General features: G+C 37.1%; 1 protein-coding gene across 2 annotated transcripts in view; it reads left to right on the forward strand.

Annotated features, from left to right (window-relative positions):
• The window catches only part of NDFIP2 (Nedd4 family interacting protein 2), a 48,156-nt gene extending 32,053 nt beyond the window's left edge, over positions 1 to 16,103 (forward strand). For both annotated transcript variants that reach the window (XM_050911944.1, XM_050911952.1), the window contains 4 exons: positions 5,529 to 5,653; positions 8,658 to 8,724; positions 12,415 to 12,520; positions 14,399 to 16,103. In XM_050911944.1, the coding sequence (XP_050767901.1) occupies positions 5,529 to 5,653; positions 8,658 to 8,724; positions 12,415 to 12,518 (296 nt within the window). In that variant the 3' untranslated portion in view covers positions 12,519 to 12,520; positions 14,399 to 16,103. The remainder of the gene's footprint in view (positions 1 to 5,528; positions 5,654 to 8,657; positions 8,725 to 12,414; positions 12,521 to 14,398) is intronic.
• The last annotated feature ends 3,939 nt before the right edge of the window (positions 16,104 to 20,042 follow it).

Genomic DNA, 20,042 nt, shown 5'->3' on the forward strand with positions numbered 1-20,042 from the left:
GCTAGGATATCTACTTAGGGGGTTTCAAGCAGGCACAAGTTGGCAGGCAGAGTTGTAGCACAAGCTCAGGGTGAGCACAGCCTCCTGTTGTATGCTTCCCAAGGAGTGGTAAGCATGGTCTAAATTTCTGGTGGGAGGATTCCTCTGTGTGAATTTAGGAAACCTGACTTCTGTATGTCCACATCACGAATGTTATGCAGGTTTCCCTTAGGCAAGAGAAGCTGAGGGGAAGTCATTTGACTGAAATTACAAATGTTGGAAGGAGATAAAGGAACTGGTTTGGGAGTGCTTATTTCTGTCTGGTTATCAGGGGAGCCTGGCTGACCTTCACACACAATCACTTAACTTCTTTCTTAATGTAGAAAGAATTTGACTTACATGGTTTCTCCATACACGTTGGATATAATACAAAGTAATTGGAACAAGGAAGCTTCTAGTTGGGCATTAAGAAAAATTTACCAACAAGGGTAATGAAGCAGTAGAAATAAATTGCCTAGGGAAGTTTTTGAACATTCACCACTGAGTAAAAAAAAAAAAAAATTGTCTGTTGAAGTTGATAACAAATGTTTCTAGTGATCATCATCAGACTTCAGGTGAGCCCTTCAGGAAGGAGCAAAAACGTGTACCAGTTCACGAATGGAATAAATTCTATGCAGGAGTGGGAAGAATAATTTCTAGTGGTGCATGAAGATCTGGAAAGTATTACTTATTGCAGTATGTTTAGTAAACCTAGGCCAGGTATGAAACATTAAGCTCTTTAGTGTTTGCTGTATATTAAAATAATAAGTAATTGGACAAACAAATTGAGGAATAAAGGATGTAACTGAGCATGGTTGCTTTTTTAATGTATAGTTGCCATTATAATCTTATCACAGGCTTGAGCCATGGTTAAAATTTGGAACCAACATAGGTCTTCAGACGAGTTTTGCTGGCTTCATGATACTGAACATGATCTTGAGACAAGTGATTAATGCGTAGCTGTGGAAAGCTAAGTAAAAAAGATCAGCAAGTGAAGTGCAAGAACAATTGAGGAAAAAGCAGATTTGTTCTAGTATACTTGTCATTATTGTTGCATCTTCTGATGTATTGCAACATGTACAACTCTAAACCTTTGCACAAGATTGCTTAATAGCTTGAAAAACTAAGGTTTTTTTGTTTACTGTAAATTGTGGGACTAGAATGAAAGGATGTGTCAATATTGCTTTGCAACTTAATGAGCACTGACAAAAAGCAAGCATGGATTAATAAATGAATAATGACAAAGTACAGCTTCATACATCATCTTTGCCTTGCATCTCCTGTAATTATTGGAGAATGAAGAATGGCAATGGATACAAGCTTGTGTGTCAAAACCAAGTTGAATTATTTTACTCCAGCTTCTTTGGAATTGCCGGTAGATAAAAGACTTTTGATTTTTAACTTTAATTTTTGATATGAAAAATCCTGTGCTGACCCTGCCCCTCAGAATAGGGCTTTGGGTGTGGAAATAGCTGATGGATAGCCTTATTTTACGTGTCAGATTCTAAGACTTTTACAACATTTAGAACATCCTGTGCTTTGTATTTCGGATGGGGTTATCTTATTGCAAATGATGAAGAGAAATAAAAGTACAACATAATTGTTGTAAGCGCTACATTGGATATCAAGAAGACTTTTTATTAAAAAAGACCTTTGGCCCAACCCTCCTCCTCCCAAAAAGCAACTTCTTACCTGTTTTGCATTGTGAGTTTTGTTGTCACGAGGAAATAACTCTAGTGATTATATTCTTTTTATGTGAATTACATTAATATAGACTTCCTTTCTCCTCTTGTTGTCACTTCAGGAATCTGTCAAAAATCTTCCCAAAAATCTTCCTTTTATCAGTCCCACTTATCTGTATGGTGTTAGAATAGCAAAGAAAGAGACTGAAATCATGATGCCAGCGCAGTAAGTGTGAGTTTCATCTAAATGTCTGCAATTTATTAAAAGAAAGAGGACAATAGTTGAAAGTTGGGCTCAAGTATGAATGTAAACGCTAGCGATCTCTGGAATAGGAAACAATTCTTGCTGCAGAGTGGTTAGTCTTGCAGTGGGAGTCTAGAAGATGAAAACGGAACGTGGCTGTGTGAAGAGGATGGATAAACAGTAGTTAAGAATGCTTTTTTAGTTAACACCATGATGTGGTTGTAACAGCTTGTTAGACTTTCTATCTCATTTTTAGGAACGGCTTTCTTTATGATAGCGTGTATTAGTGTCAGACCAGGAACATTGTATGAGAATGTCATGGGAAGCTGAAGCAGTATGGAGGACGAGGTCACCTCTAACTGCTGAGCAGTGTCATTTACATTTCACTGAGTGAGTGGATGCAGACAAATAGTGGAGGATTGCATTTGTTGCCGCAAAAAGCTTACACAATGACTTAGTCGTCTCTATTTAGTAGATTGAGAAGGAAGTAGATACATCTAGAGAAAATTGTAGATGCTTCCTTTTGCTAGTCTGTCCCCTCACCATTCTATTTTCTTTCTCAGCTTGGTGGAGAAACTTGTGTGGTGGCTTCTCTATGACAATATAGGGATGAAAATTATGGACAACTTTTATTGCAATAATTAGGTGAGGCAGGAATTAAACAGAAAATAACATTAATAACTCTTAAGCAGATGCAGCGTAGACCGCAAAGCTCAGACAACTTGCATGATTGGCAGAAGATATACGTGGAAATCATCGTGGAAAAAGATACAGATAGGTAGATGAAGCTAATCATGACGTGGAGAAAAACAATTGGAGGATAGATAAAAATCTTATTTGTTGCAGTCTGCTCAGAAGCTGGAGCTGCATTTCTGAAAGGAAAGAATGGATTTTGCAACCAAAATGAGACAGTGAAGATGATTTTTGGAGTAGCAATAGGACACGGGAGGTGAGAGATAAGCAATGGGAAAGATTGAAAACATGTAGACGTTATTGTTGCCCATCTTAAGTTTGTTAAAATGATGCAACACTGAGGCAATGTTGGGAGAATTCTCCCTGTTGCCTAGGTTTTACAGAGGTGGAAGTAATACATTCCTCATACTGCTGAAGGCAGGGATTTTTGATTAGGTTGTCACTGCAGAATTTTTCTAATGGATCATTACGGATCGAAACTTAAATAGTGAGATTTTTCTTCTGTATATAGTCCAGTTTTATTGCGGTATGTGAACTTGCTTAGTTTACAACTTTTGTATAGTTTATGCCTTTTCTTTCCCACTTGCATTGTCTGCTTATATAAATTGATGGAACAGCACACTGGCTAAAGGAAAAAAGCTGTTGTGAACAGCATTGGAACATGCTGATACCTTTGCTTTCAGGAGTTGGGCAAAAAACTTAAATATCCACCTAATACTCATCCAGTGGCTGTGGATTCTAGTTTGAATATTCCTTTAGGTCAAATTGAAAGGAGGGTAAAATTGTCACTGTATTCATCTTTGATTATAAGAACTGTTTTTTTCCACCTCCTGTATTTGTGATTGGGAAATCTCTAATTTTTATAATGCGTGTACAAATTAGTTCAGGTGTTATAAAAATCCTTGTTTTTTAATATATACCTAGTAAAATTGTAAGTATTCTGGGAGTTCCTCTAGTCTGCATAGTCCTTAGAAACATGTCTATCTGCTGTCCTTTTTTGCATGCCTGTCTTTGGAGCCACAATCGAAGTCACCCTTTGTAGCTTGAGTAGTGGGGAGAAAGGGAGAGAGCAGTAAGTTGTTATGCTGAGACAGGAAGAGACGCATTGAAGAACTAGCTTCTGAAACCTGTTACTCTTAAAAGTATGGTGAATTTGGAGAGCTTGCTTAGAATAGGGAAATCCTGTTTTCAAAACAATGTATCCAAGCTTTCTCAAATGTAAATGCTTTTCTTGTGTTTTGGAAAGATAGGTAAATGTTAGGGTCACAATGTTGTTCTTATATAATAGATATGCTCTCTCTTTTTTCTTCTCTGCGTATACCAATTTGGAGCAGCATTTATTCACAGTTGTTTGTGTTTTTTGGTTTTGTGGTTTTTGGTTTGGTGGTGGGTTGTTTGGGTTTTTTTTTATTAGTAATTAGCATAGGAGTAAGCTTTCCCATTGCCACCATCTGTTACCTATGGCACTGTCCGAGGCAAGATGTTTTCTCACTTGTACAAAATGACTGTGTTGATGAAGCCTTCCAAAACTTCTCTTGGAACTTCAGTTTCTTTACAGTTCATGGAATCCCACTGCAGTTTTACAGACTAATTTTGCATTTGTGGGCAAATCATTGCATCTTCATGTGGATTGTTGGAGGAGTTGTAAAGAAGTTTTAAATTACAAAAAAAGTGGTTGTTTATAGATAATCCTCCCAAACTGACTTTTATTTAAGAAAACTATTGACCAATTTTCTGTTCCTAATGTTTTGCTATAAGTGTTCAAACTTCTACTGAAAAGACAGACCTTTTTTTTTCTGTAGTGATTTAACATCTGAATTTTATGTGGGTTTTGTTTTTTCCCTAAGCTTGGGGGGGATTTAAAACGTTAAGGATTTGTGTGCAGGGGTTTTGTTCCTCTCTGCCCCTCTTCCATTCCTGCTTGCCTCTTCAGTGGTTTTTGTGTTTGCTGTGGGCTTCCCAAATGTTTTCAGTTTTCCACCGTCTTGTCCTCTCCAGAACTCCTGAATTGTCGTCTTCCACCAGCTCCCCCAGCTTTTCTGTTTGATGGTTTTCTCGTTAGTTGCCCTCACTTGCTCCCAAAGCTGGGACATCACCTAATTGGGAATTCCCACACTTTGACCTAATGCACGCAAACTGAAGTCGATACAGATGATGTTGTTGATTGCCAAGTACATATGCAGATATGAAACTTTAAATTGTAAAACTACTGGGAGTTGTGTAAAAGAGTTAATTGAAGTAACAGTGGTAGTTATGCTCAATGTCCTTTTTGTTTCTTGATTTCTTAAGCTTCTATGTAAAACTTCCAAGGCTTCTTATATCTTATGCTTGAATATAGATCTAAAAGAGAAGACAGTAACCAATGAAACATCAGCTTCTCAACTTGTCTTTGTTTCTGTACTATGTTTACAGAGCACGAGTGGATACTTTTATTCTGTTCGATCCAAACTGGATAAAGCTGAATATGCAGCCTTGATACATGCACGTATGTGTGCATACAACTATATTTTTGGTTATAAAAGTGTAGCAAGGTTTTTTTTTTCTTTGTTTTAATCCAAGTCTTGTATGTTATAGTCCTTTGTTTGCATTTACCCTTCATGTCTAGTGTCATCTGGTTAGATTTCTGTAGCAATGTAATACTTCCTTTTATGTTGGAATTTTCTCTTGTTTAAAGTAGTAGGTTCCAGCCTGTTTACCATTTGCTTTGTTATTAAGTGACTATACCATGGGGAATGTCTGGGTTCAAAGTCAATCTCTGAAAGCCTGAATTACCGGAAGGGAATTACTGACTGTGTAAGCATGTCCTTATTAGTTTAAAAGTGAAATTAATGTTAAGTCTGTTTGCTTAGCTATACAGATTAACAGAAGCTACTGTTTCTTTTATTTTATAGTGGCGTTTATTTTCAACTGGATTGGATTTTGTTTATCCTTCTGTATAACAAATACCATAGCTGGAAGGTATGGTGCAATCTGTGGATTTGGTCTGTCCCTGATCAAATGGATTCTCATTGTACGGGTATGTTCCTTGATTCACACTGTACAGACTCTGTAGAACCAACCCATAACAATTTATTCAAGCTTATATAATAATGGAATTAAAAATCAGTATATTAAATTCCAGTGCTTAACAGAGTGGCTAGAATTTTCTCTGACTTCCACTTTAGTAGAGAACTTACTTGCTATATATTCATATGTACTTACTAATGATGAAGCTTAATCTATCTTTATCTGACATAGCATTTTACGTTCATCTTTCCACTAAAATAAATGCAGAATGACTCACTCTTTGCACAGATATTTGAAAGCATACGGAAGAAGTGGAACAAGTACCTAAAATGTCACTGAATATGAAGTTAGTCACATTTTTACCATCTTAGATGCTCAATTTCTTGGTATTTTCACTGCAAGATTAGGTACTTTTCAGAAAGCTATGTTAGCCAAATGGAAGTTACTTAGCTAACTAAGTGGATGCTAGATGAAATGTAATGATTCTTTGTGAGCTTGAATTCTACATGTCTGTGAGACACAACATTTAAAATCTCATCCTGTCTAATGAAGAAAGAGATCTTGGATAACTTAGTCATCTTTTATGCCCTGCCAACTCTGAATTATTTTATTTTTTTCTGTGTGCGTGCTAGTAACTTAACTTGATTTGGTCTTAGCACAATAGTACGGGGATTGTAGAGAGAAGAGATTGCATGGTCCTTCCTGGACATGTCCTGCATCCTTCTTAGAGCTGAGGGTGATTTTGGGGGGTTTTTTTGCTTACCCAGGGCAGGGGAATGCTACTGGACCAGGTATGATTCTGGTGTATTTAGTTGGAATTCAGGGTTTGGGATGGAATTTATCTTAAGGGAGCGAGAAGACGTGAATTTTTCAACTATGCATTCATTGGGGATATTTTCAGCTTCCCTTGAGGCATACTAAACAGAGGGCAGAACTTGCTCATCATGTCAGTTTTATTACTCCTGTCTGCTTGAAAATATGCTCATAACAAACACAAAATTAATATATGCTAAACTTCCTTGAAAAATTACTGTGTTCTAGACTGTATTTAAATTCTTGTATATAATCTGTCGATAATTCTAAAATACTAGAACTGACCAATTCCAAGACCTCAGGGGTGGATTTTTTTTTCATAGTGAAGATTATAATCTTCCTGTGTTGTCTGCCTTTCTGGAGACAATAGCAGAAAGCTCATAAGGTGTATGTCGACAAATTTGTTTTAATGGTGACACGCAAGCACGCGTGTGTGCACAAAATTGTCTGTTCCTTTGTTTCAAGCTCCTCCAAAGGCTTCTGCTGCACTCTCTCACTCAGGGTCAGTAGTACAAAACTTTACAGTGCCTAAACAGTCCAAGTTCACATATATTCTGTCTGTATCAGTTTTTACTGGGGGGCGGGGGGGGGAAGAACAAAAGCATGATTTTGCTGTTGGGGAAATTCTGCAGCCATGGCTGCTTCTGCCTAAAGAAAGTGTGAGAGTAATGCACATAGGCCAGTATTTGATTGCTGGTTTCAGTAAGTCTTCTTTCCAATTAAATGAAATTGTAACTTTAAAAAAAGTGTGTTGGTATATATGTTTAGAGAATTGAAAATACTGACCATCAAGTGAGATGGGATTGATGATGTTGTCAAATTCCTGGGAATTGAGTATTCATTTGATATTTTAATGAAGTGTCAAAATATGAAATGCTTACTCTGCCGAATCATAGAAATGCTAGTATTTATATAGGGATAATGTAAGTACCAATTCTTTAGTTCAACTTAGCAATTCTGTTTCTTGATTTTTTTTTTATTTTATTTTTTTTCCCTTGAATTGCCCATAGAAATGAATACAGTACAGGATTAAACCTTTAAAGAATTCACATGATCTGCTTTATTCTGGAGAAAACGTGGATCTCAGTGCACAGTTACTTGAAGAAAAAAACAACAATTATATCTAGAGTTCTTTAAATGTCTTGGATTTTTATCTGGTTGCTTATGTGGCCCAGTATCTTCTCTTCTCTCTCTCTCTCTCTCTCTCTCTTTTTAAAAGAGTAAACTGAATTACGTGCCTGAATTATGTGTTTTCTTGGTTGATACTACTGAAATGTCCTAGAAATGGCAAATGGGAAGCACTGTGGCAGGATGCAGTAAACGTACTGAATGATAGTAGGATGGGAAGTGTATGAAAAGTGTGCAGAGCTACTAAATAGGTTATTTTATTCCTTCTGGCAACTTTTCACACATCTCCCCATTCCTACTTCTTATGTGAGTTTTGGAGACATTTGATTAGCCTTTTTATCAGTGAAGCATGCAGTCTGGAGTCTGGTAAAGGCACGGATACCTGTCTCCACTACCATCACACCCTGCCCTCCAGCTGCCTCCCACATCACAGGGAGGACAAAACTGTCTACCATGGTCACTAACAGGAACAGTTGAAATGCCACTTCAAGGTTCATTTAGTTGCCTTCAGCTCACTGCTGGGAACTGAATGCTGGTTTGAAAATGAAAAGACTTTAATGAGTTGGGGGTCTTTATGGGGCTGGTATTCTTGGCAGCGATTAACAGTAGGGGGTATACAGAAGGTCAAAAGCTCTTCTTTCGAGGGGTCAGCAGAACATCCCTGTCTGATAAGATTAAACTAATGTGGCTTTTGGTGTTAATATCTAAAGCAGCAGGCTGCTGTAATGTGTTTGGGATTGGAGGCATGGCGGGGGGAAAAAGGAAAATCGACAAGTGGTGATTCATTATAATAGAAACTGTCAGATGATTCTGGCAAGTAATACAATTTTGAGTTTTTTTTACACACATACATTTTTTAGAGGTTTTAAAATAACTTTGCCACAGACCAACTGACACTGGAAGTGTTATTTGTATATTAAACTGCTGCACAAATACCAGTTTTGCATTTTAGTTCTATATATTACTTTTATGTAAGTTTGCTTTTTCCTCTGTGCTTTCTGTATTTGTGTAGTGCATTAAATGTGTCTTAGTCATCTGTCTTACTGCAGCTAAGCCTCATGTATGAATTTCAGTTTTCAGATTACTTTACTGGATATTTCAATGGACAGTACTGGCTTTGGTGGATATTTCTTGTACTTGGTAAGTGGCAATTGAAAACATTTCTGTTTTGATGTGGAAGTACTTAAAGATGAATCATGTCATTGTAAGTAAGAGTTCTGTAACGTGTTTAGCTATGTGTTTTTCTTTAGCTGCTGATAGTTTTGTGTGTTGTTTTTATTTCCATAGTATTCACGAGGTTATTGGTTACCATAGTGGTGTTATTGTGTGAACTGTGGACTGTTCAAATAACCTTCAGCTCAAAAAATTTTGTTCTACATATGTAATTATGTACATACCTGAGACTTGTAATTTGTGCTTTTTAAGCTGCTTCTACTGATCTAGGAGTGCAGAACTGTGTAATGAAACTTCGGCTTTATGTAGAGAACATATTGAAAAGTGAGTGATACCTAGTACTCACATGTATAAACCTGTATGTCAAGTATTTTAAGAAATGTGACTGATCCTAGGAAGGTGGAGTCTGGTGTCTTGTGCATAAGTCATGAAACGTCCTTTTCTAGTCCTTTGAAATGCATACTGCATCAGTAGTTTCTCAGTCGGACAAGAGAATGGCTTCATGCTTTCTGATCACAGTGCTCCCATGATGTCAGCTTTCTCTTAAGAGGTCTGCCCATGTTCAAAGTCTTATACACATCAAATTCTGCTCTTCTGTCTGTTTTTAATTAGGTTATACCAAACCCCAACCACTATACCTTTTTTCCTACTGTGGATTTTGTAATTTGAATATGGAGTCTGGAATTATTTTCTTTTACAGAAGTGAATGCTACTATCCATTTTATTTTCTAGCTCTGGAAGCATAGTAAACCGTTGCTGGTTCAGTAGGTGGCACTCTTCCCTTTGAGTCAATTGACTCAAATGGCTAACAGCAAATATTAGAATGAAATGATAACTAAATTTAAAAAAAAAAAACCAACACTGAGATCTTGACTGTTTGTGACTCGCTATTTGTCTCACAAGAAATGCTAGAAATCTTAAACGATGTTACCTAAAACTTTCTCTGTCTGCCTTTTAGCAAAGTTCGAGGGCATTCATCAGACTTCTTAATACTCAGCTTGCTGTACTGTTCACTTTTGCTTGAGATATATAGAAACGGCAAATGTTTTAACGCATCACAGCACCAGTCCCTTGAATGCTTTCATGTTGTGTTTGAGGTGATTGCATTTAAATAGCAAGTGAAATGACTCTTTACAGGTACAAACATCTCCAGATAAACCTCTAATTAAAACAAACCCTTTTGGTGCCTGAAATTGGGGTTTGACACTGTTTTCACTTGGATGAAAATAGTGTGTTCTTCCCCTGACCTTTTCCCCCACCGTGTCTATGGAAAAAGCTGTGCATTTGTAGTTCCTCTTTTTCCTAGTCTTTTGCAACACTTGTTCAGAAATTAGCTCACTTAGATTTAGGAAAGCCTTATCTTCAGCCTTAACTGTTTGAAGGTTATTTTTTTTTTCTTTAGCTCACAAAGTTTATAATACACTTTGGAATAAAAGGCACTGTGAGGCATGCAGTGTGCATCCAGCAGTCAACGTTCCCTTGTCTTATGAATGTTTTGCATGAAATACGCTAACAGTGTTTTTAAACTGATAAAGTGGATATACCGAGATTGCTAGAACACCATAGAAGGATTTAACCCAACAGAGCTACTTAGCACAACGTGGAGGAGTATTATCAAGTCATGGGAGCTCTGCCAACCAGATCTGTATTTCATTGTTTCGGATAACTTTCTCATTAGAGCATGTGAAGTAGCACGTCCTGCGTCTCTTCAGAAGTGAGTGAGCTGAGTTGGATTCTCTCTTTTGCATAGTTCTTTGACATAGTTGAGCCCACCTGTTGCATCTTCTCCTCTCTTCTGGTGTTCACGTATCTGTTTCTGCTCCCTTCCCTTCTTTCAATGTCTGGAAAAATCTGCTCACGCTTCACGGAAAAGTGGGCTACTTCCAAGGAGCTGTCATGTATAGTGAACAAATTGGAGAGAGACAACTCTAATTTTTAAATTTAAGTGTTAGCCAATGTTTCTTTTTGAGGAACACAATGGAAAGTGTTGGGGTTTTTTTTTTTTTCCTTCCCTAAACAGAGAAATATAAAATATGGGTTGAACTTGGACTGATTTTCCAACATGTGTAATGCAGAAGGTATGCTTTCAGGCACCTTAAGAGCTGCCTGCCCACCTTTTGCTGTTTCAGCTGCTTTTCAGTTGAACGTGGGACTATCTCTGGTAACGTCTGGGTAGCAGCTTTTGTCGTAGACTTTTGATCCAGATCTTAGTGCTTTCTTCTCCGTGCAGAATTCACCTTAATCACAGAAATGTGTCTGGCTTAGGTCAAAGTTCCAGTGGTTAGCAGAGCATTCTCTGTGTTTGGGTTTTTTTTGTGTGTGTCCTAATGAGGCTTTGGTTTTAAAAAAAGCAAAAAGAAAGTAAATAAAATAAAAATTTACAAGTAAAAAACATTTAGAGAAGAAATAAGCGTAGGAAAAAAAAATCAGTCTCAACGTGGAGAGCAGGAAGAAAAAGTATCACACAGCAAAATATTATTGTAACAATAGAGATTGTTTATTAGGATGTAAGATGAAGAAAAGGATGAAATCCTTTGCTAAACTTGTTAAGCTTCAGTTTAGATTTTCATTTGAACCTTTGGAATCTTAATGTATATATACACAGAAGCATGTATCTTCAAGGTACCTGTGTGTTCATTAAATGAGGAGAATTGCTCTCTAGGCTTGTGTTTCTCTCCACTGGATGTGGAATTCAGATTTTGATCCCCCACCCCCCCCCCCCCAACCCTTTGGGCAGATTGTTTTATCTGTGTTGGATTCTCCCTGATCCAACTGATGAATGGATTAATCTGTTGAAGTTTACTTAGTGGAGGAAAATGGACCAAAGAGCTGTGTCCACTATGCAACAATGTGTTTTTCTGGGTTGGTTTGTTCAGATGTCCAGGGAATCTCTGAATTGATAAAATTCTGTTGACATCATCATGTTAGTGATTTCCATTGTTGCAACTGTAACTTCTGTGTGACTATTCTGTATCTTGTGTTCCTCTTATCAGAGCTGAAATATTCTTTCAAATGCAGTTAAATTTAAATATTTAAAAATAATTTGAAATGTGGAGTTGACAAAAAAGAAGTAATCGTAACATATGTTGAGTAATGTTCTTTGAATCGACTGTTGTTCTTCCTCCTCTTGGACAGGTGCGTTTTCCTGGATGGTTAAATCTCAAGCCATAATCCACTATAATTTATTATTGGCTTGTTGCTAGAGCAAACTGTACTGTTTGGTTGGGGTTTTTTTCCCCTCTTTTTTTCTCTCTTGACTTGCAGTACATTTATCCTGCACATTTCTAAAGGTATGTTTTGTGGTTAGGGTAGTCATCTAACACACTAGAAACTTATTTTAAGAATTCTACTTGAAAAGAATGTGCAGCATGTATTCTTTTTTTTTTTTCTTTTTAAGTTCTTTCATGAAGTCTTTTTAGCAGATGATACTTGAACCCAGAATGAGCGTAAAATTTCTGAAAAGCCTTCCATAAGGCTGCATCCTAATATCACAAGATAAAACCAGAGGACTTGCATATTGAATTTGTGAATGATGCATAAAGACCTCGCTTTACTTAGTATAATCTAGATTTTAAAAAATTATTTTAATATGAATAATGTGGGATAGCATGTACTTAGATTGATATACTTAATTTTGTGCATTTTCTACTCTTTCAGGACTCCTCCTGTTCTTTCGAGGCTTTGTTAATTATCTTAAAGTCAGAAATATGTCTGAAAGCATGGCAGCTGCTCACAGAACAAGATTTTTTTTCTTGTACTGAAGGTAAGCAATTTTTAGTAATAAGATTATCTCTCCCAGGAAAACTGAGAAGAATGAAATACTTAGATTAAAAATAAATAATCAAACTTCTGTCAGAAAACAGAAGTCGCATGGTTTTTGAACATCATGAATGCTGGATATATTCTACTTGGACTTGGAAATATCTGAAGTCTCTTGAAGTCATGAAATTTGAAAGTAAATAATGCATCCTTGTTGCCTCCAGTCTTCCCTGGAACTAATGTTCAGAAAAAACCCCGAAGAGGAACCTGTTTTTTTTTCCTAAGCAAGAAACAGTATCTGCTGCCTCTCAGGATACTGTCCTTTGTGTTGGAAAACTGGCTTTAGTAGTCAACCTGTTGTCAGCAAGTTAGGAAGTACTAATCTGCCTGCATATTAAATCTGATTGACATGGGTCTGAACATGCAAACAATAGATGAGTATTGTCTTTCTTTACATGACTGTCTTAATCCAGTCATGTACAAGTATGATTATTGTGTATGCAACAATGTGCTTTATATATCCTTCAGGTAGCTGACTAATCAGTCTGGCACATATCCACTCTTTTTTTTTTTTTTTTTTTTTATGTTTTTTATCCGTTAGGTGGATGTATTGGACTTCGCTATGTAATGTAAACCAGGGGTCTCCATTTGTGTTCAACTTTTTTTACTTAAACTGCATGATGAGATAAATTTAAGCCTAGAAATAAGTACTGTAGCATTTTCATTACTCTGCAGTTTACTTAAAATGCTTAAATACTGTATTTTGACTTAACTGAGAAGCTATGTTTGCTGTAGTAAAGCAGGTTTTCGTAACTTTTCTCCAAGATTGGTCACAGGATCAATATGAAGTAACCAGTAACACATTATTGAAGCCTGAAAAAAACTGGGACAGTATTTGCCTAGGAAAAAAAGTTACTTTTGTATAAGACAGTGATATACATTTAAAAACAGCTAATGATAAATATCAATGCTATGCTGTATAGTTCTTGATCGTGGAAGAAATCTGTTAACATAACTGTAACATAGTATTTCTTTTTAATATGCCATTTTGTCAAAATTGTGCGGTAAGTTAAAGGTAAATAACTAAGGTGTGTATTGCCTTTTAGTAACCAACCTAAGTTGGCATCTACATGACAGCATTTCCTTTTCACAGTAGTTACATATTGCTTCTTTTCTTAGTGATGTGGTAACCTCTTCAGAATACTGAAATTTGTAGAGACGAGACTGAAAATATCTGTTAGCTTTCAGTACGATAAAGTTTAAAAATACTATTTCAAAAAGAATTGTGAGGACTAACTGGTATTTGAAAGCTGTAGCTTGAAGAGAATAATGAGAGCGTAGGATAACGTGGTCTGGGATTCTTTGCTCTCCTGCAGTTAAAATTCTGCTTTGGGACAAAACACTATTTAATTCAGCATTAACTGAAGTTAATGAGTTGTCCTATCTGAGTTCAGTGGCTTTGAATTTTTCCTTTACCTGTAAGCATCACTGAGATGTATGGGCTGATAAGGTCTGTGGAGTGTTTAGAGAGCTGGACATGTAAATTTTTTTTTTGAAGCATCTTAAGTATTGAAACAAGAAGTTCAAATTAATTGCTAATCACACTTAAATGTCCTTGTTCTTGCATAGACAGATAACTTCCTCTACAGTGACTACTAGTTTTAATAAATAACAAATATTACCTCTACAGTTACAAAATATTATCAGATGTTCTTTTGAAATGATAGTAAAATAACAGTAAGTTTTTGCTTTTTTCTTCCATCCTGACATGGGGGGAAAAAAGGCTGCTGCTTTGCTGCTTCTAGGTTTAACATCAGTTAGCAACACTACTTCTAGTGAATCACTGCAATGAACTGAGGTACAACTCTTTCTTTATCTCCAGACTGCATCGAACAGACATTCCTTTCCTCTACCAGTGTGAAACTTCCAGATGATCTGTAACCCTCCAAGTTAATAGGATAGAAGACTACTAAAACCAGAAGATAAATTAGTGAAGATATGGCTTCAAAAACAAATGACAGGATGGTTTATGCTCAAATACCAGTTCTGGTCATTCTAGTAAATATTTATAATTGCTGCCTTTTGTTTTAGCACATTTGTATATGTGCTTATTAAAATGATAGTATTGAAGTAAGAACAAACCGTCTGTTAGTATAGATTAGGTACAGTCAGACTCGGTTAATCTGTGCTTGTTGTATCTGAAAGATTTAAGTGGTAACTTGTTTCACAGCGTGTATGTACCACTGACTTGTTGATCTGAACTTTGAGTACAATTAAATGCATTAAATGATTGAGATTAACCAGTTCAGACAGTTTTTTATATAATTTAGTTTCATCTAATGATTGTGTAGAACATTTTTAAGTTTACTATACCCCAAAGTTCCTTGTTATCACAAACTTGTATTCGCCAATATTTTATCAAATTCAAACCAATATACTGGTTTGCTTAAAACTGATACTCCACTTTGAGTCCCCTGTAAATAACTCTGCATAAATGACTGTTTGAATTGCTTCTTAGGAAATATGTCAAAATATATTTTGTAACAGCATATTCTCTAAATTTTGTTTAATCTTAGAGCTACATACATCTTTTTTTGTTAATTGGCTATTAAGGGTATAGTTACTATTAGATGTAATTTTGGAGGTAAAGGCATTGAATTGTTTGTCTCATCCTAACTTTCCTCACATGAATTATTAACTGGTTTGGGCTTGAGCCTGAAAGTCGCTATTCACATGCATGATCCCATTAAAAGATAGACTTTGTTCATGTTAGCAGGGATGGATGGCCTTACGTCTTTAGTCCTTGGTTATGCAGTTGGATCCTCGTAGGTGCATCTTTGTTCCTGAAACAGAGTATTGCAAATGTATTCCCTGGGTTGTAACACTGGCTCTGTTTAAGAAGTCTTGTGTTCAGTATAAATACAACATCCACCCTGAGGGCTTCTCAAAAAAAATTCATATAGCTGTCTTACAACACTTGTTTAGAATAAATACTTTGCCATTTCCTAAGAATAATTTAAATGTAAGGTAATTTTGGAAATAATCTATGAAGAAAAAAAAAAATCTTACTTTTAAAGCTCTTAAAGTAGAAAATGTGTGTTGCACCTCTCCCAGTATTCATTTAAGGTATACCATTACTTATAAATATCATCTCTTTAGGGGTACTGTCTACTGTTCATGCATGTGTGGTTTCCTTTAAAATTTGTGAAATTTATGCTTCTCCTTAAGTAGGAGAATACATCTCTCAGTCCTTTGTACAACTGGAATCTCAGTTGCAAAAATACATTGGTTGTTGGTTGCACCTTTGAGGAAAAAAAAATGCAAATACTTTCCTCCACTTTTTCTTTTTATATTAGAATTCTGCCTTTTTATTACTAACATTAAAAACAGTGAGGTTTATGTTGTTTTAAGCTAGTGCTGTATTCAATTTTGTATCTATGATGAATGTTTAAAATATACATATGTAAACTGGTCACATTATTCATTTTCTAAACCTTTCAGAGATACTGAAAGTGACTAAAACTTTAGGGGCACCTCCACTTCCCAGCTTTTTATGGAAAGAATAAAATTAAGTATTATGTTCAATATCCGATTGGGATTTCCTTCTAAACTTACCTGTTTGTTTCTGTGTTCTTTTGCATTCATTGTCCATATGAAAAAGAAGCAGAGAATAAAACATTGCTTTGTTTTGCTAATTAAGACTTACGCTTTTTGGATTTTTTTGTACTTCATATTGAAAAACGCACACTGCAATATTTGTGTCGACATTGAATTACAGACAAATTACTTGGCAAAATAGTACTCTCAAAAACTTCTCTACTCTTCTGCTTTTCTTCTCATGTTTTATGGCAACAAACTGTAAGGACATTTCTTTTAATGAGTTAATACAACTGTGCAAAGCATGCAATATTGATTCATTTTCTATGTTTACCAGTATCAACTAGTATTATTTTCCAACTATATCAGTTTTCCCAAATTAAGTAGCAGTCTTCTGATTGAATTATTTGTGTTTGCTCCACCGCGTTTTACAGAAAACTTGGTTTTGTTGTGGGTTTTTTTCTAGGCTAGCTTGGAAAAATTCTCATTCGGACAGAAAGAATCCGTAGGGTTAAAAGTGTACACATGTTATCTAATCCTCTGTAGTTGATGCAGCAGTTTGGTAGCCTGAAATCTCATCAGCAGGAGGAAGGGAATTGGGACACTGTTTTCAAAGACTCTGCAATCTATTCCAGATGTGTCAAATGCTGCATATTTTCCTTGCTATTTCCTGTGAGCTTGGTTAGGAGCAGCTGGCTCTGTGGTTTAGAGACACCTGGCCAGCTTTGCTTTGTGTCTTAGTCGGGGGGGGGGGGAGGGAAGGAGGAGGGGAAGCTCCAGTATCGCAGTGAAGTTGACTGTAAACAGATTTTGTATGAATGCAAATAAGGCTTTGAAGTTTTGGGCGAGAACAGCTGGGGGAGGGGAGGTGGGGAGAGAAAATTCCATTTTATTCGAGCAGCTGGCATGAATGTAATTTCTTTAGTTTTGTCGTCTACTTTTATTGATGTGGCCACCACAGGAAGATGGACATTTTGAATATGATTCAAGTAGCCTGCAACTCTATTAACACATTTCAGAAATGATCCATCAATCACACTTCCAGTCCTCTTACAGAGAGGAGGTTGTCTCCAAGCTTTCGCTTTGCTGTCTCACCTAGAGTATGGGCACCGTCCTCATCCTGCAACACCTTTTAACCTGGTTTCAACACCCTACTCTTTCTGGGTCCGCTTCCCTCCCTTTGAACAATGACAGCAGGTGAGGAGAAGTGGTTTTATTGACGTGCTATCCTAACATCAGAAAGCTTTTAATCTCTTTTCCACTTTTTGAGAATGTTTTCCCATAATACTCTGCATTAGTCCCTCCCGTGTGGTTGCTTGCATTGTTCATTTGAACAAGAAGTTAATCTCATGAAATTACTATTGCTTCCTGGTCTTTTGAAGAGAAGGTGAATAACCTCTGGTATGGAAATAGATATCTCTGAATAAGGAAAAAAAATTTCTAATCATGCTAAAATGTGATTAACATGTGTGCACAGCTACCCAGAAGCAGTGGAGTCCAGTGTATTGTTTGTCCTATGTATGTTGTTCTTTTCCACCATCCCAAGATCCTTATCTTTTCCCTTTATACTTCTAAGGATACTTTTACCATCTGTATCTTCTCTACTTAGCATATCCTTTCCACTTCCATGCCCCTTCTCCTTTCTCTATGCAATTGTTACGCACCCTGCAAGGACAGGCAGAAGGCTGCCCTGCTGCATGTTGGCTGCAGTTAATAAATAAACCACCTAGCAATTTCTAACTTTTTTTCCTTAACTGCAATGGTGCTTTGTATTTTCATATGTCCATATTTTACAGGTAAGCCAACTTTTTAAAATCAATGACTTTCAGACAACTGAAAATGCTTAAAATACGTGACTGCGCCATCCACCTGTTCTAAGTATTGCATATGCAAGTGGAATTAAAACAGTGGCAGAATTTGTTTTAGGTATATTTTCCTTTAGCTCCTGAAGTGTCTGCATGATCAACTTTAGACATTTTTCTGATATGTAGTTGTTCCCCCCCCCCCCCCCAAATGAAAGAAAAGCCAGCTTTCCTGGATTTTTGCCTGTGGTATATTTTCTACATAAGGAAACTTGCATGCAGTGAGGCTTAAAAGTATTGCAAACAACATCAGCTGTCCAGCTATTCATATTTTTTTTGTGTAAAACAGGTAGGTATATATTCAAAAAATTTTAAAATGTTTTGGTTCTTTTATATTGAGGGATGGTTACAGTTATCCCCATGTTTTTACATCTGTTCTTGTAGTCTTCACTCTTAATTTTTCTTGTGGTCAAAGAAACACTGTGTTTGTGGGGGTATCCTTCGTGTAATACGAGAAGTTGTTCATTGATTCTTCATTATACATGGCTGCACAGATGCCCATCCTTCTTAATTTTCTAGGTTGGTGTAGTCCCATGACTTCCAAATGCCCGGTTTCACATGGAACAGACTGCTGCTGCTATAAATTGTTTATTAGTAAAATAACTATAAAGCAAGCTTCACTTGCATGTGTTCATTAATTGAGTCTTGTCATTTCATATAATTGCAGTAGCATTGCTGGTCAGTCCAATTCTGCTGCTGCTGTACGTAGCTGGTGAGAGCTCGCTCCTGGAGTTTCAAGTCTTGGGTGTATTGTTTTCATTAGTAGTGACTGGGTGTTTGAGCGAAGTCTGGAGGTCTTACTGGTGGAAGCGTTACTGGAATAAAGCCAGTGCTAATCGTCGTGTAATTGGTAGCATGAGCACCTGTGGGACCATTGCTTAGCTCTTCTTTGAGTCTCTAACTGACTTCTAATTAATGAATTCATTTGACAATATCTCTTGCAACTTCCATAGAAAGTCTTTATACGGATTTTCGTCTTAAAGGATGATGAGTTGGTTTTGATGGATCAGATTTACCTCTGTACCTCTCGGAACAAGGAACTTCGGAAGACAGCCCTATCAGTTCACCTCTCCATATACACAGAACAATGGAAATCATTTCTGCAGATTAAACTGAGAAGCCAAATACTACTATTTCTACCTGAAATGTGAATCAGATCCCACCTAAAAGCTGTTACTTTGAGGATAGTCTGACACTGTGGTTAAGCAAAACCAGGAATTTCTATCGTAAATAATTATCGGCAGTCAGTTGTGGTATTGCTCTACTTTGGATTCTCAAGCACTGCTATTTTTTCCCTGAGGAGTCAAAGTTTTGGGGTTTTTTTTGTAGGAAACTCACAACACTTATTCCAGTTCTACTGGTGTTCATCATAATGTGGGCATATGTTAAATGCAAGAAACACTGACGGCATAATTCCGTGGTTAAAAAGCTTTTAGTGTACGCATTCAGGAGACTTAAATGTTTCTGAATTCTGACTGAAAGCTGACGTGATGCGTTGCGCTCGGCAGGTTACGTACGGCTTGGCTCGGGTCTCTGCCTGGTTCCTCCTTCATAAGGATGGTGAGCGCTGCTACGCAGTGTGCTCTGGATATGTCACGGGTTCAAGCAGAGATTGCTGTGTATTAAACAGAGATTCACTATGAAGGGAGCAAGAGAAACAAGGGGAGGAGGAGTGCTTGGACCTTTAACTCTGGGTTTGCAACAGCTGACGTAGCAAGTGTTTCTGGCAAGATGATGAGAGCACATCTGAGTGCAGTCCTCACCCCCTTCCTCCCCAGCTGACCAGCCAATTTGTGTACCTACGTAATCTGTGAAAAGGGCCCTTAGGTTTTCTTTTCTTCCTGGAGACGACTGGAATAGCAAACTCTCCTCCACTTGGACAGGGAGAAGGAGGTCCCAGCTGGCTGTCCACAAAGGCGCTTGGCCAGCAGTTGTTAGCCTAGCTGGCCCCATGGGAAATGTCTCTGGCTGTTTCCCTGCCTTGCCAGCAGGAATGCAATCTGTAGCCCTGTCTTTGATTATACAGTCTGCATGGCATATGCAGCCTTCTCAACTCTTGCAACACTG

The sequence above is a fragment of the Gymnogyps californianus genome, chromosome 1 (genome assembly GCF_018139145.2).
Source record: "Gymnogyps californianus isolate 813 chromosome 1, ASM1813914v2, whole genome shotgun sequence".
In the NCBI taxonomy this organism is placed as follows: Eukaryota; Metazoa; Chordata; class Aves; order Accipitriformes; family Cathartidae; genus Gymnogyps; species Gymnogyps californianus.